At 38.6% G+C, this 27,489-nt stretch overlaps 1 protein-coding gene across 5 annotated transcripts; it reads right to left on the reverse strand.

Moving 5' to 3' along the window:
- Positions 1-112: 112 nt before the first annotated feature.
- On the reverse strand, positions 113-25,621 carry CARNMT1 (carnosine N-methyltransferase 1). 5 transcript variants are annotated; one of them, XR_012657868.1, is made up of 10 exons: positions 25,195-25,621; positions 21,843-22,038; positions 20,702-20,865; positions 13,487-13,627; positions 8,577-8,755; positions 5,687-5,755; positions 4,280-5,076; positions 4,112-4,182; positions 3,359-3,462; positions 113-3,074 (listed from the first exon to the last, which is right to left on the reverse strand). XR_012657868.1 is itself a non-coding variant. In XM_075078134.1 (9 exons), exons 1-9 carry the CDS (start codon positions 25,542-25,544, stop codon positions 2,967-2,969), a joined length of 1,425 nt encoding a protein of 474 aa, XP_074934235.1. In that variant the 5' UTR covers positions 25,545-25,616; the 3' UTR covers positions 113-2,966. The 5 variants fall into 5 exon arrangements, 4 of the variants coding, with proteins under 4 accessions (XP_074934235.1, XP_074934236.1, XP_074934238.1 ...); XM_075078134.1 differs by lacking the exon at positions 4,112-4,182 and having other exon boundaries at positions 4,963-5,076; positions 25,195-25,616; XM_075078135.1 differs by lacking the exons at positions 4,112-4,182; positions 5,687-5,755 and having other exon boundaries at positions 4,963-5,076; positions 25,195-25,615.
- Positions 25,622-27,489: the final 1,868 nt, after the last annotated feature.

Raw genomic sequence — 27,489 nt, forward strand, 5'->3', positions numbered from 1 at the left:
GGGTGTGGCTGCCCGCCCACAGGGATTACCGAGTGTCATGGCGGCAGGAACAAAAAAACCTCCAGGCCAAAATGAAGCCTTGGCTTGCAGTAAAGGATAAAATGCACCATGATCGACATCAAGCCAGACTGCAAACTTTAATACTTGAGAAAAATCAAGTCCATTACACTTGAGTGCTAAAAAGACAATTATCACTGTCTTCACCAGAGTGAACAGGGCCACCTATATTTAACCTGGAAAAGGAACATGTATAAATCTGTGTATGTTCAATAAATAGTGGGAAGCTCAGGCAGAGACTTAGAAGTTCCCAAAACCTTCATAACTGATTTCAAAGAGTACTACATATACAGTACAGACACTTCACATTTGTCAAACTTACTCCACATAAAGTATTACACCAAAGATTACACAGCATTTTATTTTATATCCAATACCACCTACAGTTTAACAGCAACCTGAATTAAATGGCCTTGGCTTCAGTTTATAAACAGTTTAAGCATTCTACCCCCATCCCCGTATACAACTAAAAACAATGAGATCACATTCAGTAACACAATTATCCCTGTGCATAAAAATAGAAGTGATTAATTTTAAGGAATCCAATAGGACTGCAGGTGTAACACTAACTCATATAACCGATTCACAAGATCATTCTGCTTCCAGCTCTTAATGCAACTGTTATAACTTGAAGGAAAACATTGGGGAAAACTGGCATTTTCCAGATTAGAAACAGAAGCACATCACTATATACTTGTTGTAAGTAAATAAAAACATAGTTTTCCAAAAACACACGAAAAGGGCACTTACAACAACACTGGGTGACAAACAACAAAACCACCAGAACAAATGATACTGACATTCAACCAGAAAGCAAGCACCCAATTTCCTATTTGTGAAAAACAAGATCACATTTCAAGTGTAACTACAGACTCAGTAGGAAGCAGAAATTAGGCAGTATTACAGATATACATACTACTCAGCAATGGCATAATCAACAGTCACCTAACCTCATCTTATTTCAAGGAGCTGGAAAATCAAGTAAAACACTAATCATATTCTACCTAAGGAAAAAAAAGCAGAATGACAGCAAAGAATCACAAAGTCCCTCAAAAAAATGTGAATAGTACAATAAGGAAATTTTAAAAAATTTATTACTTTTAGGAGTGCAAGGGGTTTTATGTTTCATGTACTTGTTGCAATGGCAGTGTTTCAACTTGAAACACACTTTTCTTGGAGCAGGGTAGAACTTTGACGATTCATTTGTGGAGTTAAATATTGCTGATGCACTTTGAGGAAGAAGAGAGTTCAAATAAGACTAGTTTAAGCAAAGCTCTAACTGAAACTTCTGCAGACTTCTGCAGCCTTTATTCTCAATAAGGATTCTGAGACGGAAGGGGCACAGTACTGAACATACCCAGGTATGCACTCTCCTATGCAGTGTTGAAACTATTAAAAAAAAATTATGTTGTTTCCCTCTTTGCAGACTTTCAATTTAGAAACAAAGGCACAAATTTCCAGCCTTAATGGGAAAAATCCAAAAGCCAGTAACAGATCTATTAAAATGATATTATTAGGACATCACCATGAGAAAAGGGACTAGAAATAATGGGAAACAACAAGCTATTGTCCAGTGCCATTATGAAGAAATATGAAAACCAACCCTTGAATCCTTATCATAATGTTTTTATATTTTAAAGACATTTCTAAAAATGCATGAGAATGGTACTTAAGGTAACCAATATATTAAGAAAACGAAAAGGCTAACATGACACCTCCTCTCAGCACAGCAATTATTCATTATTGTTTTCTCATGCACATCACTTCTAAGTGACAGAAGACTCAGCCTCTTGTATAGTACCACAGATTATAGATTAAATATTCACATAAGCCACACCTGCCAGGAAAAAAACCCAAAAACATTAGGATAAGGAACCAAGAAGTCACTGTCACAAGGGTAAAGTGCCTGAAGATGGAAGCAAATCATCTAAAAATTGGCCTGCATATGCTGACTCAGGTAAAGATAATGAGGTTAGAGCGCATATTATTTCCACGTAACTTTTCCCCTTTGAGAAATGGGTTTTTCTGGTTCATTGATAAATCAGCTACGTTATCAGCTTTAAAAAAAGAAAGAGCTCAAGGTATAACATGACTGTCTGTTAATTATGTTGAACCAAAAACAACCCACTGCCTCACTCTTTTAGCTTAAGCAGTAAGTAGGACACTCAAAATAAATATATTTTAAGACATCAAAGCATCTAATATTTGTTTCATAAACATAATTGGTGTTACTCCTGAACTGAGGTTAACATACTGCTTCTCTGTGACATGCTGATTCTTCTTCCCTCAGCTTTCACATAGTATTTCAAATAGCCTATAGGTTCTGTGTTTTGATTAAATTGCTAACAGCAGTACAAAGATTAGAATTTGTATAATAATTTACTTTGTTTCAGTTCCACAGAAAATGCTGTAACAGTGCTGATGGCTATTTTATCTACCAATAATAATTTTATCACTTTCCAACTATTTCAGATGTCATAATTTGTTTGGAAATACTTCTCTAGATGTGTCACAACTAGTACACTAAGCACCTATGCATTCCTAACATCAGGAAGTAGAAAAAAGAAAATTATAAATCTATGAAAGATGAACAGCATATGCGGAGAATTAGCCTGGTTATGGCAAACATTTTTTTGTTTCAAGAAAACATTTTTGCTTGTATTTTTAATGCATTCCAAAGCCCAAAGACAGTGTATGTGAACATTTCCTCCTCCATTTTAATATATTACAAATACACATGGCATAGTACATGTCTGGATAGCAATAGAGATATTAAGAAAATAGACACTATCTAAATCCTAGTATGAATAAGAAGGCACCACTGATTTGAGGTTGTGTCCAGACATCACCCAGTCCATTTCATTCTTATTCCTAGCTTTTGAGCCAACCTTTTTTTCTGATTAACCTATTCAGGCAACTTCTGGTTTTCTCACCACAAATAACACACATTCATAGTAGTATTTCATCATGGAGAGTTCATTCACAGTGTAAGTTGACAGTACAGATTCTTTCTCCACCTGAAAAAAAAAAAGCAGCAGTTTTCAAAAAACCTTCTCTACAAGAACTATACAAGTTTCTCTTAAGAAAAAGGTTGTGATATACTTACTAGATTTCAAGGCCCATCTATACACTCTTTTTAAAAGTGGGAAAGCAAATAATTTGCAACACACAAACATTTGATTCTCTGAGAAGTTATTATGTATGCCATTATGTTGAACTAAATTTAAGGTAAAGGTTTACTCAAAGGAGTTTGTCTGGTTTATACCAACACTACTCAGAGCAAACTACAGCACCTTCTTACCTCTATATGGAATCCATATTGCAGTATAACATTTTTTATATCCTCATAGCTTAATTCTATAGAAAGTTCATTTCCCAAATTTTCAAAGTGGTAGAGAAGAGGACCTAGAGCACAAAGATGCAACAGAAATGGCTATTAAAAACACAAAAATGTTTTAAAAATCAAAAGCACATACTGAAAGTGCAAAGAATGCCTACATCCAGATTCACATGTTCAAATACAGACAAAAGAACTAATTCTATCACTCGAGTATGACTTTTATAACAAATTTCAGAATCAATGCAGAATGAAAACAATTTACTTCAGCTGCTTTTCCAACAATGAAGTCTTATGTCCTACCAGATTGTGTTTTCTGTATCTTAACATTTCTTCAGTCTAGCATCACTGCTGTCTCTATAGAACAGAAGGCAGGACATGCTGTAGTCTGCCCTGGGGCTCTGCTTGTACTCTGTGACTGGCCAGGACTGGTGTAGTGACTAACTGACCAGTGACTGACCAGTTTCTACTATTTAAAATGTTTAACTCCTGAGTTTTGTCCACCATTCCTTCACGATGGGAGACTTAAGTCTCTCTTCTTTTGAGCTAAAGATTTGTGTGAGAGATTTTGGATGATATGTGTAGGGCCACTACAGAAAAGTTACAAGCCGAACACAGCTGTGAGAACGCAACCTTGAAGAAGGGAACTGGGAGGATTGTTATTGAACAATATATTGTTGCAAGCCGGGAGCTGCTGTTAGCCGGCAGAGCACACACCTGGCAGGCCTTGTTGCATGCGCCGGCCATGCATGCTGCAACATCTAGTCAGTACTTTTCCACTGAATCTGCTGAGGGTATAAAAAAAAGCATGGTTCAAATTGGAGAGAGAAGACACAGAGCACGCTCTACAAACCACAGGGGACGCTCTGAAGGTGCTGCACCTACCTCCCTTCTCTGTGATGACCACACTAATGGTCACCCTCATGCTCAGCAGTGTCTCGGGCGTCATCGGGCTGGTAAGGCTCTCATAAAGGGAAAACAATACGCTAGTAACTGCTTATGCCAGGCTATAATAGAGCAATACGCTAGTAACTGCTTATGCCAGGCTATAATAGAGCAATAAATACTGTTGTGTTTTTTAAATATCGTGTGTTGGGTGAACTTTGTGCATAGGAATCTTGCGAACCTGTTAAAAGCATACATAAACCTAATTTCCAAAACTTCTGCTTAGAAGCACAGTAGAAATGAGACAACAGATTAAGAAAAAAAATGCAAGGATGTATTTACACACAGAACAAATTCTATTTCCTTAGAAAAATAACAAAAAAGAATACAGGACACTATATTTGTCAAATAACAAGCATTTGATGCATGAACGCAAAACCTGCCACTGGTAGGATTTACCTCTGTATTTAAAAATTACGTAGTGTTGATGTGATTGTAACTAGCAAACATCTGGACATATTGTGGACAAATCTGAGATCATTTCCAAGCCCTAGATGTTTCTAGCTCTAAAGAGTTTTCAGCTCAGACACATTCATCCCCCCAATAATTTTCAAGTACAGACCCTGTTACGTGGTCAAACATAACTAGCAGGGCTAGCAGGAATAGAGGTTGGTCACACTTGCCTACATTTATCCATATTCCTCCAGGCTTTAGTATTTTCCATATAGTATCAATGTAATCAATAACGTTATGTGCTGTATCTATGAAAAAGCAAGTTGCTATGCAGTCCCATGTATCTGCATAAAAAGAGCAAATTATATAGACATTAGTTTCAACGTTTCTATCCCCATAAAAGTTCCTCATTTAACCCCAGTATTTGTTTATACACTCAGCACTACCTTCAACTAACAACAACTGAAGGCTCTTCATTTTGTTTACAAGTAAATAAAACATTTAGATTTATATTACCAATAGTTGAGGTTTGTGTGATCTATATAGCTATATATATGAGTATATGTGATATACACACATACACACTCTAAAATGATACATATTTAGTATTTATGCATTTTATAAAATTGCTCACTTATAAATATATCTCCTTTTATATAATGTATTATATACTGTGAAATGTAAATATTTTAACATTTCATATAAATGAAGGCCCAAGTGTGCTATTACTCACCTGTCCTATGAATTTCATTACCACAACTTTTAGAAATACAACGGCAAAAATAGCCAGTTATTTTGGGCCTCTCTAGTTAATATCTAGAACAATAGAAGCCTGTACACTGAAGTCTACTTTCATAAATCAAATAAGCTTTAAAACATTTTACGCAGTATCTGCGTATTTCTCCAGCTGTTTTTCACTAGTGAATTTAACAAACAGGATCTCTCAAAGTCTACCTTTTAAAGCATGACTCTTCCTGTTTTTCTCTAAACATGTATCCATGAAATTGCAAAAGTTTTTAAGTTCTGAAACAAAAAAAATTAGAAGTCTCAATTTATGCCAGTATCAGCTGTTCTAATATAAGACAGAACCTTCGGAAAAGTTAAGCAACTATAAGAAAGGCTCCTACAAGAAAACATCTAGAAGTCTAGCTGCACAATAAACAGCAGATCAATAGCTATGTGGTCCTGGTGAAAAATTTAGATGGGTCTCAAAGGGACAGAAAGGTGGAAACAAAAAATAGATATCTGAGGTGATAATCCAGTCCTGTATAAGGGAAAAAAAAATAGTGAATTTAAATAGGCACATACTAGAGTATTAGAATAATAGAATCATTAAGGTTGGAAAAGACCTCTAGGATCATCAAGCCCAACCAACAACCCAGCACCACCAGGCCTCTTAAACCACACCCTGAACTGCCACTTCTACATGTCTTTTAAATACCTCCAGGAATGGCAACTCTACCACCAATCTGGGCAGCCTGTTCCAATGCCTGACCACTCTTTCAGTAAAGACAGTTTTTCCTAATATCCAATCTAAACCTTGCCCGATGCAGCTTGACACCGTTTCCTCTCGTTCTATCACTGGTGACCTGGGAGAAGAGACCAACACCCACCTTGCTACAACCTCCTTTCAGCTGGTTGTAGAGAGTGATAAGGTCTCCCCTCAGCCTCCTCTTCTCCAGGCTACACAACCCCAGTTCCCTCAACCTCTCCTCATAGGACTTGCTCTCTAGGCACTTCGCCAGCTTTGTTGCCCTTCTCATGACATGCTCCAGCACCTCAATGTCTTTCTTGTACTGAGGGGCCCAAAACTAAACACAGTGTTTGAGGTGCAGCCTCACCAGTGCTGAGTACAGGGGCACCATCACTTCCCTACTCCTGCTGGCCACACTATTCCTGATACAAGCCAGGATGCTATTGGCCTTCTTGGCCACCTGGGCACACTGTTGGCTCATATTCAGCCAGCTGTTAACCGGTAACCCCAGGTCCTTCTCCACCAGGCAGCTTTCCAACCACTCTTCCCCAAGCCTGTAGTGTTGCATGGGGCTGTTGTGACCCAAGTGCAGGACCAGGCACTTGGCCTTGTTAAAACTCATACAATTGGCCTCAGCCCATCAATCCAGCCTGTCCAGGTCCCTCTGTAAAGCCTTCCTACCCTTGAGCAGATCAACACTCCCACCCAACTTGGTGTCACCTGCAAACTTACTAAGGGTGCACTCGATCCCCTCATCCAGATCATTGATAATGATATTAAACAAGACTGGCCCCAACACTGAGCCCTGGGAAACACCACCTGTGACCAGTCACCAACTGGATTTAGCTCTGTTCACAACTCTCTGAGCTCAGCCATCCAGCCAGTTTTTTACCCAGTGAAGAATACACCCATCCAAGCAATGAGCTGCCAGCTTGTCTAGGAAGATACTGAGACAGTGTTAAAGGCTTTGCTAAAGTCCAGGTAGACAACATCCACAGCCTTTCCCTCATTCACTAGGCAAGTCACCCTGCCATAGAAAGAGATCAGGTTGGTCAGGCAGGACCTGCCTTTCATGAAGCCATGCTGGCTGGGCCTGATCCCCTGGTTGTCCTGCACATTCTTGGTGAGCTCACTCAAGATGAACCACTCCATAACCTTCCCCGGTACCAAGATCAGGCTGACAGGCCTGTAGTTCCACGGATCCTCCTTCTGGCCCTTCTTGTAGACAGGTGTCACATTGGCAAGCCTCCAGTCATCTGGGACCTCCCCTGTTAACCAGAACTGCTGATAAATGATGGAGAGTGGCTTGGCAAGCTCCTCTGCCAGCTCCCTCAGTACCCTTGGGTGTATCCCATCTGGCCCCATAGACTTGTGAGTGTCCAGGTGGAGCAGCAGGTTGTAAACTGCTTCCTCCCGGATATGGGGGGTTTATTCTGCAAGCCGTCCCTGCCTTTCAGCTCAGGGGGCTGAATACCCTGGGGATAACTGGTCTAACTATTAAAGACTGAGGCAAAGAAGGCATTTAGTACCTCAGGCTTTTCCTCATCCTCAGTTGCAGTGTTCCCCTCCACGTCCAATAGAAGAAGATGGAGATTCTTTTTTATTCTCTTTTTGTTGTTGATATTTGTAAAAACATTTTTTGTTATCCCTTACAGCAGTAGCCAGGTTGAGTTCTATCTGGGCTTTTGCTTGCCTAATTTTCTCCCTGTAAGACCTAACAAGGTCTCTGTACTCTTCTTTTGTTACCTGTTAAGACTATATATAAAAGAACTGGGTAAATGCTACCCTTGATCAAATCCAAAATATGTAATTGGTATAGTAGGCATTAAAGATAGTCTTCTGCAGGTTAATTCAATATTACATTAGTCATAAAACATTAGTCATAGCTGCAATAAGGACAGCACAACTGACCTGATATCACAAGAAAAAAGGTTATTTGTACTGAGAGAAGTCTCATTCTCCAATAATTATCATCCCCACAACGTGCGTCTGAAATATTTACTATTGACAGTCAATAAGTGTATCCCAGTTGCATTTCTATTTTTTTTACACTAAAGTAGTGACAATTTACATTGTTCCCTTTGTAACATCATTTCTCTAAATCAAGTAAACCTTTCCATAATACTATTATGCTGTCTTATTCTGAAAGAGACTACTGCAACAAAGGTCTGTTAGGCAAGGAGGTGTCCGTATTTTTTTATAACTAAGAATAGCAAAGCTGATTTGGAATCAGAGAAACTTGCTACAGTTAGCACTTTCTACTCAATGCTTGTAGGTACAGTTGCCCTCTATTTATAATCATTAACTGTCCCATAACAAATACTCTGAAAATACGGTTACATGGATACCTTAGAAGTTTACATTACTCACTGCACTCGGAATAAATTTCTTGAAAATCCCCTGCTGTCATAGAGAAGTTTGAACCAGAAGGAAGACTGTGAGGATCAACATCAGGGAAATAAATTGGACGTATCTGATCAGCAGATCTTCTGTTATTGCTGAACTGATGAATCCAGGGATAAAGCTTACATGAGTTAACTTCAGAGCATCTGCAAAATACAGAAATCAGCACAAGTCAGTTTCAACTAATCAATAATTCAATAATTTCTATTATCTAGAAATGTAGAGTCAGACTTTCATCAAAATCCATTGTTTTGTTGATAAAGTTCTTGCAAAAGCCACAGGTTTTCTAAAGGACTTTTATCTAGTTCATAACACTTCAGACTGCCCATCTGTTTATAAACTGATGAAAAAAAAACAGTTTTACTGACACACAAATTATCACCACAAAATAACTTCCTTTTTAATGTTAAAATTTGTTTTTCCTACTTTTTACCATTTCCCCCAACTTATTTCTCCACTTAGGAGAAAATGCACAAGATTATTTTTTAAGATAAATGAAATTTTGTTTTAGTACATTCAGAAGAAAGGCTAAGCTTTTCTGGGTCAGATTTTTTTCTACTAAAAAAAAAAAAAAAGAGTAACATAGCTCCATGAATTTTATTGGAAAGATTTGTTCTCATTCTAGGTTCTTCTGTCTTTTCTGAACCATAATCACAGGTGTTTTGAAGCACAGCAGAACAAAAGCATTTTTCAGATGCTAACTGAAAGGATGCTTTTAGATTTCAAAAAATAAATAAAATCCATTTTGCAAACTGTAGTAGCTTTGCACTAGATGTTATTTTAAGTTAGTAACATCTGGAGTGTTGCAATTATGCTAAGTGAACATGTCTTTGTAAAATAAAATTTGTGGGTTGCCATGATCAACTAAGTCAACTTAGTTTTAAAAGTTATTAAAAAACCATTAAAGTATAAAAAGCAGCTTTTCCCACAGTCCTATAAAATCAGTTTGTAATTAAAAAATGAAGCCACTGTCTTTCAGAGACAACAAAGAACACATCTGTCCTATAAGACATGTATCATCAAACACTTAATAAACTGCAAGCAGTCTACCAGGTTACAGAAAGCGCACTCTTGACTGGTGGATAGAAAACATCTGTGGTAAGAGTCTTTGAAATAACATTTGTTTACCTTCTTCATGTCATATTTGTATTTCATTTTATCAGTGAAAAAATAAAAGAACAACATGTATTAGAGCAGCACTACACTGTGCTCATTAACTGTCTCCATATATAATGAATAAATATCAGATATATGCAGTCAAAGAAAAAACAGCAGAGAAAAAGGCATAAAAACATAAGCATTATTTTCATTGAGGAAGGCATTTCTATTTTGGTTGAACAAAAAAAAACACAAACAGAAGAAACCACAAACCAAAAAAACACCACAACAACAAAAAAATCCCACACCAAGAAACCCCCATATTGGCCAACAAAAGTTGTGTTAACCAACAAAGCTGGTGAAGTGTCTGGAGCAAAAGTCTTACGAGGAGCAGCTGAGGGAACTGGGGTTGTGTAGCCTGGAGAAGAGGAGGCTGAGGGGAGACCTTATCACTCTCTACAACCAGCTGAAAGGAGGTTGTAGCAAGGTGGGTGTTGGTCTCTTCTCCCAAGTTACTAACCATAGGACGGGAGGAAAAGGCCTCAAGCTCATCAGGGGAGGTTTAGATTGGATATTAGGAAAAAATTCTTTCTGGAGGAGTGGTCAGGCGTTGGAACAGGCTGCCCAGATTGCTGGTAGAGTTGCCATTCCTGGAGGTATTTAAAAGACATGTAGAAGTGGCAGTTCAGGGTGTGGTTTAGGAGACATGTGGTGTTGGACCTGATGATCCTAGAGGTCTTTTCCAACCTTAATGATTCTATTATTCTCCATATGCTCCCTATTTGTATTATCCTCAGAAGATTTTTCGTTAACAATGAAAATTTCTCCAAAAGCAAGGTAAAGTAAATAAGACAACTGAGTAGATTAGATTTTTTTTTTCTGAGCTATAAGGGAACATACACCTCCCTGTATTTTTTTTACAGTACAAAGTATATTCATGTTGGCTTTTGAAAAGTTCCAAAAGGAATTCCCAATTTAATATAAAAGACCAATCCTCCTCCATAATCAAGCTTGAAAACCTCCCCTTCCAGATTCAGTAATTTATACTTCAAAACTAAGTACTTCAGTCCTTTACAATTCCATCCTTCCAACAAAAGATGTATGATGTAAGTTAGGTTATAAAACTGTAACATCTTTAAGTGTGATGCACTTCACTTTTTTCCATAGAGGCAGGACATTTACTGTTCAACAGTGAGTCAAAGAGATGATTCTGGAGAAGATGAGTAGGTCAAATCTTACTTCTGACCACCAATTTAATGATAAAATGCTTAATTGTTTTCATCCTCAAGGCATTCATGCAACTAAATAATGTATGCAAATAAATAATAATTCATGCAAATAAATAATTCATGCAAATAAATCTTCATACTTTGAGGAGGCTGCTTAATTTTATCTAAAATTAAAGATTAGCCAATTATTAGCATGAATTCTACTGCTATTAATTAAACATTTTTTTAACTAACCCTACTCTGACTTGGGTACAAAGCAATTTTATATTACTTCAGCTGAACCTTCTCAAATATGTGTAAGTGGGACTACTGTTACTGAAGGGCTATCGGACCAAGACTACCTCCCCTGTGCTCTGAATCTCCAGCTGCAGGAAACAGCAAGTCAGCAAACAGGTGCTCCTGCCTCCTCCACATAGTTAAAACACTCCAGTGTTGTCTCCCCTCCTGTCAGATGTCAAAGGGAAGTAAGGTGTGTCATGTGCTCTAGGTTGCCTGAAAATTTTAGTATGCTTTCCGAAGGCAGGAAAACACCTTATGCTATTCAGTTTTTGCTCTTCCAAAACATGTAAGAAATGAAGTGTGTCTTTACATCACCAATGATCACCTCTGCCACCTGTCATTATACCCAGAACTCATCTAATCACTAGAAAATACTCCAGCAACAAGAAATTTACCCATACCAGAAGAAGCACAATGTCCCATACCTTAACTGATATCTTCAGCTGATACTGATCATTGCTGTTTCTTCCAGTTCCAGGAAGGCAAACACATCCCTTTCAGAAGGCTAACTGGGAACAGCCACTTAAGACTAAAATGAAAGATCCCCAAAGTCCCTCAGACCTTCTTAGTAGGCATTCCAAGCCCACAATTAGATCTGACAGAAAGTAATGCTTGGATTTCAACTGAACTGACTGAGATTCAGAGTCAGGTTAGTGGTATTCTCTTCCATGCTAGCAAGGAAACTTGTGACTGCTAACTTGCACAGCAAAGATGGAGATCACAGCAGCTGACAACGCCCAACTTTGCTGTCTAAAATCTAATACTGTTAGTAAGTCTAATGCATATGCACCTCTTTGCTAGACATCTGATACAAATAGGAAACACCATATGAGCATTACAAGCTAAGAATTATTACTATCGTAAGCTTAGCATGGATCTTCAGAATTCCATGTATAGGCCAAAGACTCATTATATAAGGAAGACAAAACCCATGTTATCAGAGGTAATTAGGGGTGAAGTTAACTTTCAGATTTGAACCACTATGATAGCTGATCAGTGCTCCCAAAAGATGGGAAATAAATGCTTTTATGCTGCTTTGAATAATTTCAAAAGTTCCAAAGAGCATAAGAGCCAGCAGAGCAGTAATAGTAAGGACAAGAAGAATGTGACCTTGTTTCAGTAGCTGCAAGGCTTTAGACCAGCTCAGCTCTAATATTGCATTTCACCACCAGATAAGAGTCATTCAAGAATGTAATAAAAGAACAAATAAAAGTCTAGCAGATATATATTTTCATCGCATTGACCACTACTGCTTAAGCAGACATTTAGCAGCCACAATAAATAGTGTTTTCCCCTTATTGTTTTTGAACAGCAAGCTGTAACAGATTTAAGACCATCACAGTCTGCTGTGGGCAATCAGCCTACAAACAGGGTCCAAAATATCAAGATAATATGGAATACAAGGCAATAGTTTACGTGTTTTTAGCAAAGATGTATCATTTCAGATTGAAGAATGAGTGAGCTGGCAAATTCTGTCTCTCTGAACTTAGTACCAACTCCCTCAAAAAACAAAACACCCCAAGACCTCTTTCATACTTGCCCACCCATAGTCTTCCCACCCTCTTTCTTAAAAGAACAGTTATATTTGCTGCCTTTTTTGCTCTCTAACAAGTTAATTATTAAAACAAGTAACTTCCAATGCAAGTGACAATATCTATTACAGAAATGTTACACTAAATTAAACCTATACAGTGAAATTTACTACAATCAAATTTAGTACCTCAGTGTAACTGTAGAACTATGAACTATATTATTTTAGCTGTTACTCAGTGACAGGACTTCCTTAAGAAGTGGTTTAGTGTGCTTCGGTGGTTGTTTTTCATGTTGGAAGAGTGCCTAAAATGCTAGTACAGAAGGTAACACTTTAACAGATTTCCTCTGTTACTAATCACCACTGCTAAGTACCATGCACATATTAACTAGTCCCTATTTTGACATCAGTGAGACAGGTGTGCATTTTACAGAAACAGATGTAAAATAAATCATAAAACCTATTCAAGATTATGCAGAAAATCTGTGATACTATCTAGAGATTTTAAGTCTCAACTTAAAAGCCATGCTTCCTGCTATAATTTTAATGACTCAGATACAATGCTTCCTTCCCCCATTTATCCCACTGATTTTTTTCCATTAAAGCATTCTAAAAAGTGGTTATGTGTGGCCTGTATTAGGACCTAACAAATCTATTCTTGTAAGCATTATTCAGGTTTTACTCTTTGATAATTTTGCCTCCCTAGGTTTCAATCAGCAAGTAAATCATAAGCTATGTACCTGTTGAGTACAAAGTTAGAAGAAAAGAGCATAAAGAGGCTCCATTCATTTCCTTGGCAAGCATAACCGAGCATAGCTATTTCCCACGCCAATCTACCTAGCCCAGCACCAGGTACCAGGATATTAACTTTGGAGAAATCCCTGCAACAGAACAAAAATAATAGTTAAGTCTTTATCTGATACCTCTTAACAAAACTTAGAGGGCTAGTCAAACTTTTCCCCCCCATATACTTAGATATTATAATGTATTTTTTTTATTATTTTACTTTTCAAATGCAAACTGATCAGACTGATTAATTGTACAGTCAAAATAATTCATTTAAAATTACTCAAAAGAACATTTCACAATACAGATCATCATAATTACAAAATAATTGTTTTCCTGAAAACTTTACCGTTAAGCTAAAAACCTCTTAAGTGAATTGAAGAAAGAACATTACCATAAAACACCATTTATTTTTCTATGAGGCACACTGATAACCAGTAAATATTCTAGACATCATCTTGGTTATATCACATGACAAATAAACAAGTATTTTGACATCAGAAACACAAAGCAAACAAAACTTGTGTAAGCTAATGAGCAATTCAGACTGTAAAAACCTCGAAGTAGTTACCTTCACAGCAACTGTGGGTTTTAAATATGCTGTTCACTGATTTCACTCAAGCACATTAAATGACGTAAGATTTCCTACATCAGAGTACATTGCAGCTCCTGAACCCTTCGCTTCCTGTAACTAGGCGTAAAGTTGAAGATGACCAGAAGACATCCCGCAGTGTGTGATTACTGAGATACCTAGAAAAACCTCTCCCATCTTCCAAGTTAAACAACTAATATATAGAAAACTAAGAATCTGAAATTTTTCTCCCCTTTCAGGTAGAAAAGGCAACATACACATATTCTAACCATTAGACTTCCACCACTATGAAATCAAACCTTCACTCGTAAAGCAAAGAACACTCCCATGCCAAACTGAAAAGATACTTAATCTAAAAAAAATAATTTTTCAGTTCCCAATCATAAACAAGACTTCATAATTTCATATACCAAAAAAACAAGTGTGAACACTCAGACTGCCCTCCCTTTTGCAAGTCACCTTCAAAGGCAAAACATACATGTATCAATTTATACACAACTAAACGAAGTAAGCCACAATCAGCTTTTCTGAACATATGATGAAAGAAAGTAAATGCAAAGCCTTTAACTACATAAAAATTCAGGATGCCACAACAGCTAGCATGCTGCATAAGCATAAAGATGAGTGAGGGAGATATGTAAATTCTGAAAGGTAGTACATTTCTGGAGACTAATAACCAAAAAAACAAAAAGAAAGCATTATTCTTCTCTAAAGGCCACACAAACTAAGAAAGCAGCTTTAACAGCACCTTTTGGTTTGTGGCTTAATCATGTAATTAGTGAAGCCTCCCAAATGGAATATCAAAATTCTACTCATTCCCAATTTTGATTTCCATGCCATTATACTTTCAGATTCTTTGTTTTCTGATAAACAAGAAGCCAGAAGTAAAGATTTTGCTATTACTTAAGAGCACTCCTGTGAAGCAACAGTTCTCCTTACCTCTCTTCTACAAGGAAAGCCAAAAGAAAGCTAGCCAGGAAGTCTTACTGAAAAAAGATTAATTTAGGGGAAAACTACTTGGTGAAAACAAAATTTTTGAAAATAGGGTCCCAGAAGGAAAAGGAAAGTCCACTTCCTGGGAGAAGCTAGAAAAAACTCAGTCTTACAGCTTTTTCTAATCGTTGTGCTATATCTATTCACTGTTATTCCAAATGTTTTCCCATCTATTTCTTCATTTCCTTACAATTTAATTTTATTTACAAAATATTTAGACTAGCTCTACACTGATTTTTGTACCCCCGTGTGGACACCGCTACAATTAGTGGGTTGAAAAGCCTTATGCCACTTCGAAGGTTATCATACATTTATTAGAAAAAACACTTCTTAAAACAACCTAGTAACAAGGAGTTATGCAGGTATAATGACACTTTGAAATCTGCACTTTTATTCATCCTAAAATAAGATAAAGCCTCCACCAGGCAAGTGAGTTGATTTTAAATGGCTTGCAATTTTCTTGTATCTTTTTTTTCCACAATATAAAACTTTTGTATCTTTGAACTAATTTTCCCAATTCTCTCTTCAAAAACAGTTGCTTTTAACTGCACTTTCCTTTGCTCCCTTATTAAGGGATCAATGTCTGTGTGGAAACTTATTAGCAATTTAATTTCCACCTACACTCCTCATATGATTTGCTAGGGACTGGTGCTAGCTACCAACTTCATTTCAGCATACAGACAGCGCACAGATAACAGAATGAATACAAGAGAATCAAATCTGGGTCCACTAGCATTGACACTAGCCTTCCAAAATGGTTCAAGAGCATTTTTAAAATCTATGATCAAAGAAATTAGTTATGTGGCAAGCGTACTGTGTAAGAAGTAGCGACAGTTGGTAGTGTCCTGCTATTAAAAAAATGCTCAAACACCTTTTCCTTTTCAAGATGTTTCAAAGGAATTGTTAGTGACAACCTGTTGACAAATTTCAAGAAAATTAAGGTATGAAACCATACCTTAGAACATACCTTAGAACAGCTAAAAACTTTTAATTGCACAGAAGCTGCTTTTTAATGGCTAAATACTCATAAGATAATTTAGGAGGATAGAAAAACCTGCTTTCCTTTGGTGGATATGTAATTGCAGCAGTAGCAAAGACAATTTAAAAAAAATCCCAAACCGATTAACTGATAATAGCCCAAGGTTATCCACAATGAAACTAGCCTTGAACTAGCCAGCAGCAGCAGGATTTCTATAACACAGATCTAGCATTGGTTAGGAACATTAATGGGCATCCAACAAGTAAGTACCCATTAAAAACCTGTGGGGCAATAGGGAGGAAACCTTGGCCTGTTAACCTGACAGGTGTGGGGAGAGGATGCTGGCCAAAGAGCAGGGAAGAAGGCTGCACAGTACTGCATAGTTTGGCTCAACTATTGAAACTGCAGCAGTCTCTTTAAGAGACAGTGGAGAAATATCAGAAACAACTAAAACCTACCATGCCATTATTGTACTGCATTTTGCAGTCTGATATATTTTCAGCTTTTAGAACTTTAATGCCATTAATGAAGATTTTAACTTGGTGTCTTTTTATGGGAAAAATTACACGATAAAAATATTGGCTTCTTATTTTATGCCTATTGTGCTCTAACAAAAACACAATTGTGCTGAAGGGGTAAACTGAAGTTCAGCAAAAGAAAAATGAATGTTTGTGATCAAACACAAACCGCATTTTCATAAACTAAACACTGCAATCCAGCATTAGCTAATGATAAGTGATAAGAAATATACAGCCCATACACAGAATATCAGCATAGAATCACACTGTGGGACCCCTTCTTTCCTGATGTCTTATCTATGTAATGTTTGTAAATTTAGATGGTGAAACAGATCCAATTCTCATTTAAGCCAATGTTTAAAGCAAAGTTAGGCTAAGCACAAATTTTGACAAGATAAAAAACCCTGCAAGGTCAGATGTATTTTATATAAAAGTCAAATAAAATTTGTAAACGCAGAAATTTGTATCGCTATAAATGTGACTGAGCACATGCAAGAAGTATAGCAAAGCTCGGCCTCAGTACTAATAAACTATGTTTTATAAGTAAAAAGCAAACTAAACACTGATGGCTTCTTTTGGGCTGGCCTGCCAGTATCTTGGAATAACTGAGCTCTGATAAGCATTATCACTAGAGTCTTCCTCCCCACACTGAAGGACAAACACCCACTTCGGATGTGCTTTAAAACCTATTGCTACAGAAAAGAAGCAGGAAACTGCAGGAAACTAAAAATATTTCATTTATGAAAGAGCAGCAACAACAGTCTTCAGCATCACCAATCAATTGCTGGACAGCACGACAAATTTACATTTCAAGTTACAGGTGGTTCCCAAGGCCAAGTTAATGAATGAAAGAAAACTTTGGAGAAAATACCCAAGTTTTCAATTTTTGGCCACGGAATGATAATTAACTAAACAGTTAACTATTTCTTTGGTTGCTTTTGGACAAGAGTCTTTACATCCTTTCACCTAAGTAGAAGGGATCATATAGTAGTGAAAGAAAATAAAGACAACAAAAGGGGAATTAGGGAAAGAATAATGTATCAGTATGCTTAATTTAGACTTTCAACTTAATGTTTCCCCATAAAAATGCTTTTAACGAACACATTCCATCAAGAAATAAAAATGTGTCTATGGTTTACTGTTTCCTCCTACAGAAAGCAGTGATCGTGGTTCATTCAGATCAAAGAAGCCCAAGAAATTCAGATGGCTTTATCAAAATGTAGACAACACTATAGATACCCTGTGAGCTGAAACACAGTTAAATTACATCATGAATAATGCAGGAAATTTATCACTTCTTCAGGAAGACCTCATCTCATGGGACTTAAATCTGCTCTTTTGATCCTGCTATCAGATCCTGTGTTAAGGTGGTAAGAAGAAAGAAGGAAATATTTCTGAAGAGGGAGGAATGGGAGGCAGAAACAATTTTTGACTTTTTTATTTTTAGATGACAGTCTTGTCAGAAGACTGGACTGAAAGAGAAGATAACAGTAACACCTACTCACAAGACTGTTCTAATTTACAGCTGCTTTCAACCATTGCTTATGTGTCTTCTGCTTCCTGGAAGGGCAAGCATACAGAGTACATCACTTCTTTTCCTGTTCTTTGCATACCAACTGAACCAGTGCAGGCCGATCTTGCAAAGAGCAACACCACAACCTGTGTATGCATGGAGCAAAACATACTTCAATAGTTTCAAAACTAACATCAAATTCCTTTTTCACTTGATTCTAATGCATGGAATCAATAATGTTAAAAAACATTAACTAGAAACTGAATGTACAATTGCACTGAAGCCATTGAAGAGTAAAAGGTGACTCATACTGACAGTGTTGCGTTTAAAAAATTTATTTCTGCATCTTTTTCAATGAAAAATACATCCAGACAGAGCTGCTTTCATCAGCCAGTACCAACAGTACTTTCATTTCATCATCTCAGGAGACTTCACCATTCTGTGCTACAAAAGGGAACTCTAAAGAAATACAAAATCTGCACTCTTGAGATTCCATCTACATGCCAGCTTCCTGCATTAGCACCCACAGCCAGTCCTCTCCAGAGGAAACAGACTTGGCACCCACTATATGTGACAGCCAGAATAACTTCACTATGGTCAGTTCAGGCCCTGGCCATCCCTCCAAACTGAAACAACTGATACCCTCCAAAACTGTAAAAAAGGAATCAGATTGACCAGCCAGCCTGCCCTGCCAGGGAAGCTACTTCTCCCACACGGGTAAGGTAGCATTGCCAGTTAAGCCTGGTAATACACAAAGAGAACAGGCCCTACTGCTTCCTGCCTCAAAGAGGTGAGTACACCTACTTAGGAGAGCTTCCCATCACTAAGAGTGAGCTGACAACAGTAAGTAACAATACATGAACAGAGAAAAAGTTTTACGTAAGTGCTATGACAGTTCCGTAATGATCGTGAATATTGAACTTCTAAATAGGTATGTATGTACCACACATTTTATAAAAAAAAAAAACACGTTTCATTGGAAAAACTCAAACTTGTAGTAGAAATATTTGATCTATCCAGCGAAGTTTTGAGATTTCTGTAGAGGCCAAGAACACCCAACTGGTATTTCAGGGCCATCACAACAGGGGCAGAAGCACTGTCCTATTATTTGTGTTTTGACAACAACCACCACCAGAATTCCTTGTAAAGAGGCACAAAGCTATCAACTCCAGATTCGCCCATTGTTACCATATGTTGCTTCCTAATCCAACTGGAGGTTTTGAAAGAGTTCATTGATGATAAATGTAAAAGTCAAGACTTCCAGCTCCAGTCACATATCTCTTAAGATTTGATATAAGTTACCTCTCCCATAACCAAAATGCTTCAAAAGCTAGCATACAGACAAAATGTGAACTGCTAGTTCATATTTGAGATTAGGATTTAGTTCACATTTATATTTGATCCTTGAAGATTAGGATGATTATTTGCAAAACTAACTATGACTTTTCCTACAGATCTGCATATCAGAAGCATATCATGTAACCTGTAGTATTTAATTCATTTTTGTAGGGCACTATTAGCACTAAAAACATTGCAGAAAGTTCACTTTCAGTTAAAACATCTTTAATGGTGTATCCACACTGAGATAAGTTAACACAAGGCAAGAGAAAACAAGCAACCATATCCACTCCATGGTCTGCCACCACTAACAGTCTTTACTAATGAAAATTAAAAGATGGCTAGTGGAATGTATTTTCAAATTGGTGAAAGTGCATTATTAGCAACTACAGAGAAAGAAAACACATAGTAACACCCAGCTCTACCAAACCTAAGTTCTGACCTGTTATGAGTATGAGGTTCACAATTTTTCCCATCATAAGAGTGTTAAGTTTAAACCAGAATTACTTTATGATGACTAGGCTGACTAAATGCCAAAACCATTAAACACAGAATTCTTACAGCACTAGTATCTTTGAGATACCACCAGTATACCTCTACTTACAGTTACCTAAAAAACCCTGCACTAATTACTGTTTTGGTGGTGTTAACAAGCCAACACAGTCACAAAGCTACCGTCACACATGCAGCAAAGCTTTTTTAAGACTTGCCTTGTAACATCTGTCTGAAACCAAGGCTGGAATTAAGTATCTGCAGGGTAAATTCTTAGTGCAGTAAAACTGCACTAGAGGCTAAGAGTCATCTTCCCTCCTTCCATCATGAAGGGCAATACTCACGCTTGCTGCTGTCATAAGGGTCCTTCTTTTTATCTGCAACACACACACTCTAAGAATCTGCTAACCTGCAAACTTTACCTCACTGAGCCCAACTGAGTTCACTTCACAACCTCCTGAGGTCTCTACTTGAGAAGTTAACAGATATCCTGTTACATCAAGCTGCAGAAGAAAAAATAATTATTCCTGGTTTGTCTCATATTCCATTGTGAAGTTTATGATTACACTCTTTTCCAACACCTTGTATTAGAAACAAAAACCTTCTGGATTAAAAAAAAAATTCCACTGCATTTACAGTACTTTCTGTATTTTTAAATCCAAGTATTTCATTACTCCATAAAAACTTTCTTAGATTTGTGCATCAGTGTATGCCCACATAAAAATAAGTCTTAAACACTATTACCATCTTTCTTTTGGGAAGTTCTTTACAATTTCACTAATGATTGGCTGGTAGCAGGAATCTCTCTCAGGCTTTCCCTCTTCACTCCAGTCTCTCACAAATTGTTTCAAAGTGGATTTTAATTTATCCATGTCAAATGTTGAAGCTGGTGTAATCTTCCCTCTTCCCTGATTAAAGTGGGGTGAAAAAAAAACATTAATGGAAAATGTACCAAGTATCTATAATTTACTTTTCTTTTTAAGACTAAAAACAGACAAAAGCCATGCTGTAAGGGCTGTTGGGAGTTTCAGCTGACAAAGCACTTGCCTTTCTCTCCTGGGACTATGACTGAAATCCAGCCTAGAATCCTGAACAAACTGAGTTTGCTGGTCTCAGTTCGGCACCCAAGAGACCAAGTTCCACATCACAAAGCCATACATAGTCTGGCACAGCAGAGGACAATTGGTAGTCCTTACTCAGGAAAGGACCACGGCTGAGCTAGTGCAAAGGCTGAACTGCTCACCCTAAGAAGGTGATCCTTTTAGGTACTGATGAGGCAACACTGAGAAACTCATTAGAGCTGCCCATTACTGTACCTTTCCTGCAGATACCAAAAAAGGACTTCAGTTTCTGTCTCTGCTGGCCTTTTAAATCTGACTGCAATTTTTTAATAGAGATACCGCACTGAAAAAGCGGGTAAGTAGTGAAAAGTTTTTATAGGTAACATTAAAAATACTTGGCCTATCTGAAATTGTAACTGATTTAGCAAGCCACAGCATATAATAAGCTATAGCAAGACAGACAATTACATTTACGCTCTACATAGTTAACTGAAAAAATAACTTTAAAATGTTACCAGGGAGGAGCTAGAATTCTGGAGTGAAAAAACTGCTCTTTTACAATGATTACTGTCATTTTCCAGATTCACAATTAGGTTTTATAAGTGCAACTACAAGGACTGACATCAAATAGTTTTATTAAACACTGTCTCTACAAGATGTGAAAGCCAAGAGTGAGAAAATATAAGCAAACAGGAAGTATGAAAGGTGAAAATAAAGGCAAAAGGAAAGAAAGCTGGAGGCCTAAAGGTGTGAAAAACAATGTAGAAAATGCCAAAGCATACAGAATTTAATTTTGAAGTACGAAAAAGTCCTTTTTAACATACGTCTTCTCCATATTCTTTGTTTTCAAACATATGAACGCAGTCATTCACAATGGTCTGTAGTATCTCTTGATTATGATCAATGCACTTCCGAATCTTGTCAAGGTGAGGAAGGAATTGAGGAAGAAGACTCTGTTGGTTAGCTGGCAGAGACTTAAACTGCCTCTCTGTTCTGTTCACTCGTTCGTGCATATTCGTTCTAAAAGGCAAAAAGTGTAAGATCTTAATTATATTTAGTGTGTGTATTCCTTCTAAATATCTAAATTCACTCTAAGCTACTCCAATTGCAATTATTCATTTCTTTAGACACAGAACATGATCAGACTTTGTAATTCCTTTCTAGAGAACATGCTTTCAAGAATTTTTTAGGCAAACTGGTTTCTTTTAACCTCTACTTCTACATTACCACTCTTTTTAACATGTTGCAGTTTAAGAGGACTACTGTTTTCTTCTTGAATTTTCATCATCAGCCCCTCATTTCCAGCACAGGTGATCGCTACCTTAATACATGGATTTACAAAATCTAATGAACAGCCAGCCCCCAACCCCATCAAAACCAGCCAGATTGGCTCACAGATCCAATTTAAATTGAATGAATAGCTTAATTGTGTGGTAAACTTTGGCTACAGAAATAACAAAAGGTGGAGTGGCCATATGAATCCTCAAAATCAACTGCTTCTGAAAGAACTGTAAAAGTCACCGCTGAACTATATAGTATGGCTGACAGAACTCCAATAACTTAATAAACTACCTCCTTTTAACAGCATATTCCTCTCAAGTATAAGTACTGTGAATTTGATTGTGTAACTGGTCCAAGCTAAAAATAACTCTTCATTTCCCCACTACAAATGTTCCATGAAAAAGGTGAATGAATCTACTGCCAAGAAGTGTGTTTCTTCCTCCTTCTCACCCGGAACAGTTCTGCCCTCCACCTTGTCCTAGCACTCACCAGGCCTGCCCCAAAGCTCATTTAACTTGCTAACCCTGAAGAGACCCGTGTAGATTTTGAGATTTGATTTCTGTCAGTTTAGCAAGTCAGGTTGGCTGAGCACAGTCACAAGGTCATAAAGCCCAGATAAGAAATACTGCCCCTTTTGGCAGCTATGAATCATTTTATCAGGTCAAGTCATACCACAGCTTCTCAAACTCTTTTGTCAGCATGAAACAGCACAGAGTTGACAACCAGCCATCAGACAGAGTAAGGTGCAATTGCTGCCATTTTAGCTGCAACCTTGTTTTCTGAAAAGTGGGTTCATTCACCCAGAGCGCAAAATGCCAAAATACACACAGAGCACATATTTGCACAAAGGTGGGTGGGTGCTAGGTGGTAACTCCACAAAGCCAGCACACAGCACCAAGAAATTACAAGGTATTTATACAGTTAAATGTATCAGTAACAGCCAATACTCACACTCCTCAGCTGATCTTTCTTACTTCATCTTAAAGGTACAGCTCCCTTTAAATTTGCTACACATTCTCAGACAGCAAGAGGCTTATTTGAGCAGGGGGATTTCTGATCTGTGGGCATGATTTTTAGTATTATAATGAGGACAGTCCACCTTAGTGAACACTTCGTTTTAAACATGCATAAATCTCCCAATTAGTTGTCCTCGGGTTCCTACTTTATCACTCAGCTTTCAGCAGCTTCTAAGGCAGCATGTTCCATCATTCTCTCAGTTCTTTTTCAAGGATAGAGTCTCAAAACAAAGGCTCCCCTACCTCTCAGTTCCCTCCTCTGTCCACCCAATTCTGTTTTGCAAAGCTCACATGATCCATTGCTATTACTTAGTGGAAAATTTATTTTTTTACAGGACATCAACCTCAGTCGAGAAATTTGACCGGTTAATATCTCCAGTATTACATACGTGCCACTAAGAAGGGCATGTTCACTGCAATAGCTACACTGGTTTAAAATGGAATTTAAGAACAAAAAACAGAGAAGGAACAATAAGAAAAATAAACTGATCCTCTACATAAAGCAGATCATCTTAGCTGAATATCTTCAAAATTTTGTCGGAAAAATAATCTTTGAGCCACATATTTCATTAGGGGCCACCCTTTCATGTTGAATTGCAACTTTCTAGCAGAATGAATAATTCACTGAAATCAGAACTACACACAAATAATAAATCCATGTATCTCCAGAAGACAAGAGCTTTAACCTGGATTCATCTGAAAGTATGTTATTGCCCTACTCGTACAGATGTTTCCAATTAAATTATTAACTATCGAGACATGTAACTTGACTTAAATTCGGAGTTATTTCTTTAAGGCAGAGGTAACAATCCAATTTCTGTACTGGAAACTTAAGTCATATCCTTTTGTTATGTGTTAACCAGAACGGAAGTATTCAAAAGCAACCCAGAGTCACAGCTGAGCATGAGGTTGAGAAAGATGTTCTCTGCGTCTAAGGCCTGAGGATACAATTACAGTTGGCTGTTGCGCTAATAGTAATAACCAACACAAAGTCTTTGGTATGGCCAAGCTGAATTGGAGAATCCAATTTAGAAGAGACATCGAACTGTCATTTAGACCAACCTCCCGCTTAAATAGCAGTCCGGGAAAATAACAACAACCCGAGTTATGAAAACAGTTAAATACCACTCACTCCTTCCAAAAATCTCACTGTGATGTAAAAATCACACTTATATTACACTAACGCAAAGGGTGCAGCACATAATAATGATTCACATGACGGGAGTTTGTCAGCTGAAGTATACAAATACGTAGCGCAGCTACATCCCAAATCTGCTTCCCAAATTTAGTGTCGTTAAGACGGTTTACCAAAATACTGTCGAGGACCAGACTTTTCCACCCACCCCCACCCCACCCCGCTACTTGAGTAACTTTTATTTCCTCTTCCATTCAGTGGATTCAGTGATTCTTCAATAGAAGTCGACCATTCGATAAGGCCGGCCCTCCCCCCACCCTTTATCTCGTCCCTATGGCGCCATTAAGCCCTTTTCTGACTCATAAATGTGTAGAAAACTGAAGTTATAACAAAATGGCACCCACTAGCCCTACCAACAGGTCTTGTCTCTCGTGCAAATTAACACGTGTTTCAAAAATTTCCCCAATAATGGAAACACCGTTTGCATGTCTTCGCCAGCAGGAGCTACTATTGTTTTGAGCACTCTGCAGCCTCTTAAAGCACTTTATCTTGTAAAAAAAGAGACCTTTTACATACTTTTCAGGTGCGTCGTACTTAGAGATGTTGGGTTTTTTTTCTTTTATGCTTCCTAGCTGACAAGAACTTTGTGTACCCAGAAACGAAAGGCGGGCAGAGGTCCTTTCCCGACATTTTATATGAAAACACCACTTAGACTACTACCGCAGAGGGGCAGGGCCCGGTTACCCGTAGTATCGGAAGGCGTTGATGATCCTCCGGAAATGCTCCCGTTCCATCCGCTCCTCCTCCGCCTCCTCCTCCACCCTGGCTGCCCTGCCCGCCGCCGGCCCCAGCGCCCTGGGCTCCTGCGGCTGCCGCCTCCGCCGCTCCTGGCTCAGCGAGGCCGCCGCCACCTCGATCTCGCCACCCGCGCTCTCTCCCGGCCACGGCAGCTGCTCCCGCTCCTCCTCGTGGCCCCGCCGCAGCCCCCTACGCATCGCCTTGGCCGGCGGGTCCCGCTCGCCCGGGGGAGGTGGAGGTGGCGGCGGCAGCGGCGGCGGTTGCGCCTTACGGGACACGGCGCACGTGGCCGACATCTCCCCAACGGCCGCCGCCAACAAGCCGCGCCCGGCCCGCACGCACCCGCCCCTCCCTCCTCACTCACTTCCGGGGAGGTGGGGCGGGGTAGGAGGAGGGAGAGGGGCCGTGTTTGGCGGCTCGCCGGGGAGACGGGAAGTCTCGCGAAAAGAGGGGAAGCGGCGGCAGACGCATGCGCACTCCCGGCGGGGGCGGGGGGTGTCGAGGTCTTTCTGTACGGACAGGGTGGGCAGGTGAACGATAGGACCCCGCCAACGCGAAGCACAGGCAGCCCCCCCGGGTGTTACCTCAAACATGTATATATATATATGTTGGATGAAATGGAACAGTGCAGGAGTTATTAGTAGTTAAGAAAGGATCATGGTTAGAAGTAGAAGCTAACACCTGATAATTTTAACAAGGTAGTAAATAATGCTTAGGCCAGATAAGAGGGTATTAGCAATATGTGCCTCATTAACAAGAACCTACTAAAAGAATACAAATCAGTAGAACTTCACGGACTAACAGTGGAAACATCCTGCTACAAAGAAGGTTGTGAAGATAAGAGAAGGCCACAAATCTGTCAGCAGTGATAAAAGGGAACATCTTGCTCCAGAAGGTGCTTTAAAACTGGACAGTTGTTGAAGCCCAGTAATTGGGGAAAACGTAATTCCAGCGGGGAGATTGCAACCACGGATAAAAGGACTACCCCACACGCACTCATTTTGAGCGTACACAGTGAATTAGAATCACACTGTAGCTTTAAGTGGAAAAGATACAGACCAATGGAAGAAGAGGATGATCAGTCAGGTCAATGATTATGTATTAGATAAGCGTGGTGTGTTAAATGTCATGTATAAATGTCAAAATGAACTCCAGAAGGTGTGCTTGATTCGTGGAAATATTCTGCCTTGCACCCAGCACAGAATAAAACAATGTCTCCTCTCTAAACGTACTTCATGTGTTCTGGGAGTTATTTTAAATTACAGGTAACAGTCACAGCCTGTAAAAATGGCATGCTGGGGTTGATGGTGGTAATGATGCTGAAACGCCTCTGGACTATACCTGAAGAGGATGCCTGCCTGCCTAGCTCGTCTGGAATCCACACAAAAAATTAAAAGTACAAGTTCAGCAGTTATGAACCCCAGCTATCGCTGTGGGGTTCTTTATTGGTTTCACAGTGTTTGCTCCTGCTTGCAGAACTCTCTGGCTATCTGTGGGATATGGCTCCTACCTGGCGCGGAAGGAATTGGGGAGCTTCCATGAAAAATCAGTGGTTCCTCTGGGTCTGTATGCAGGGCAGCTAGCATTGAACTGCGCACGGGCTCCAGTAATGTTTGGAGCTCATGAAACAGGATGGAGGTTGATGGCTGTCATGCTCATGACTGGTACAGCAGCAGCTACAACTGCTTCCTGGTATAACAGCAACAAAACAGCAGCTTATTTGATGGCTACCTGTTTAGCTTGGCTAACCATGGCTTCTAGACTCAGTTACTGTACCTGGAACAACGATCACAACTAGAAGCACAATGAACAAACATTTTTTCAGACAAAAAGATTTTTTTTAAACAGAATTTTCTAAATAAAGTTATGGCCTTATTTTATTTTTAGCTGAACTACTTATACCATTAGTTTGCTCATTACAAGTTTACAAAGCAGTACTTGTTTAAGACAAATATGTCTTTACTAGGCAAGGGACAAAGGGGTATATGCCTGAATTTTATAGCAAACTAAAAGCTAGTGGTGATTGAAAAGTACTAGTTTTCTATGTTATAGCATTACATTTTATATGACAACAGCATTTAAGCTGTTACCAGAAATCTGCATGAACTGCAACTTCATTATGTTCAGAGGAAGAAGCCCAGCTGTATATTAACGGGTTCCAGAAGAACCACCACCTGGTTGGCTGCTCCAAGTTGTTGTAAAGTACGCACCCAGCCCCCTGCGGCAGCCAGACACAAGCTG

The sequence above is a fragment of the Phalacrocorax aristotelis genome, chromosome Z (genome assembly GCF_949628215.1).
Source record: "Phalacrocorax aristotelis chromosome Z, bGulAri2.1, whole genome shotgun sequence".
In the NCBI taxonomy this organism is placed as follows: Eukaryota; Metazoa; Chordata; class Aves; order Suliformes; family Phalacrocoracidae; genus Phalacrocorax; species Phalacrocorax aristotelis.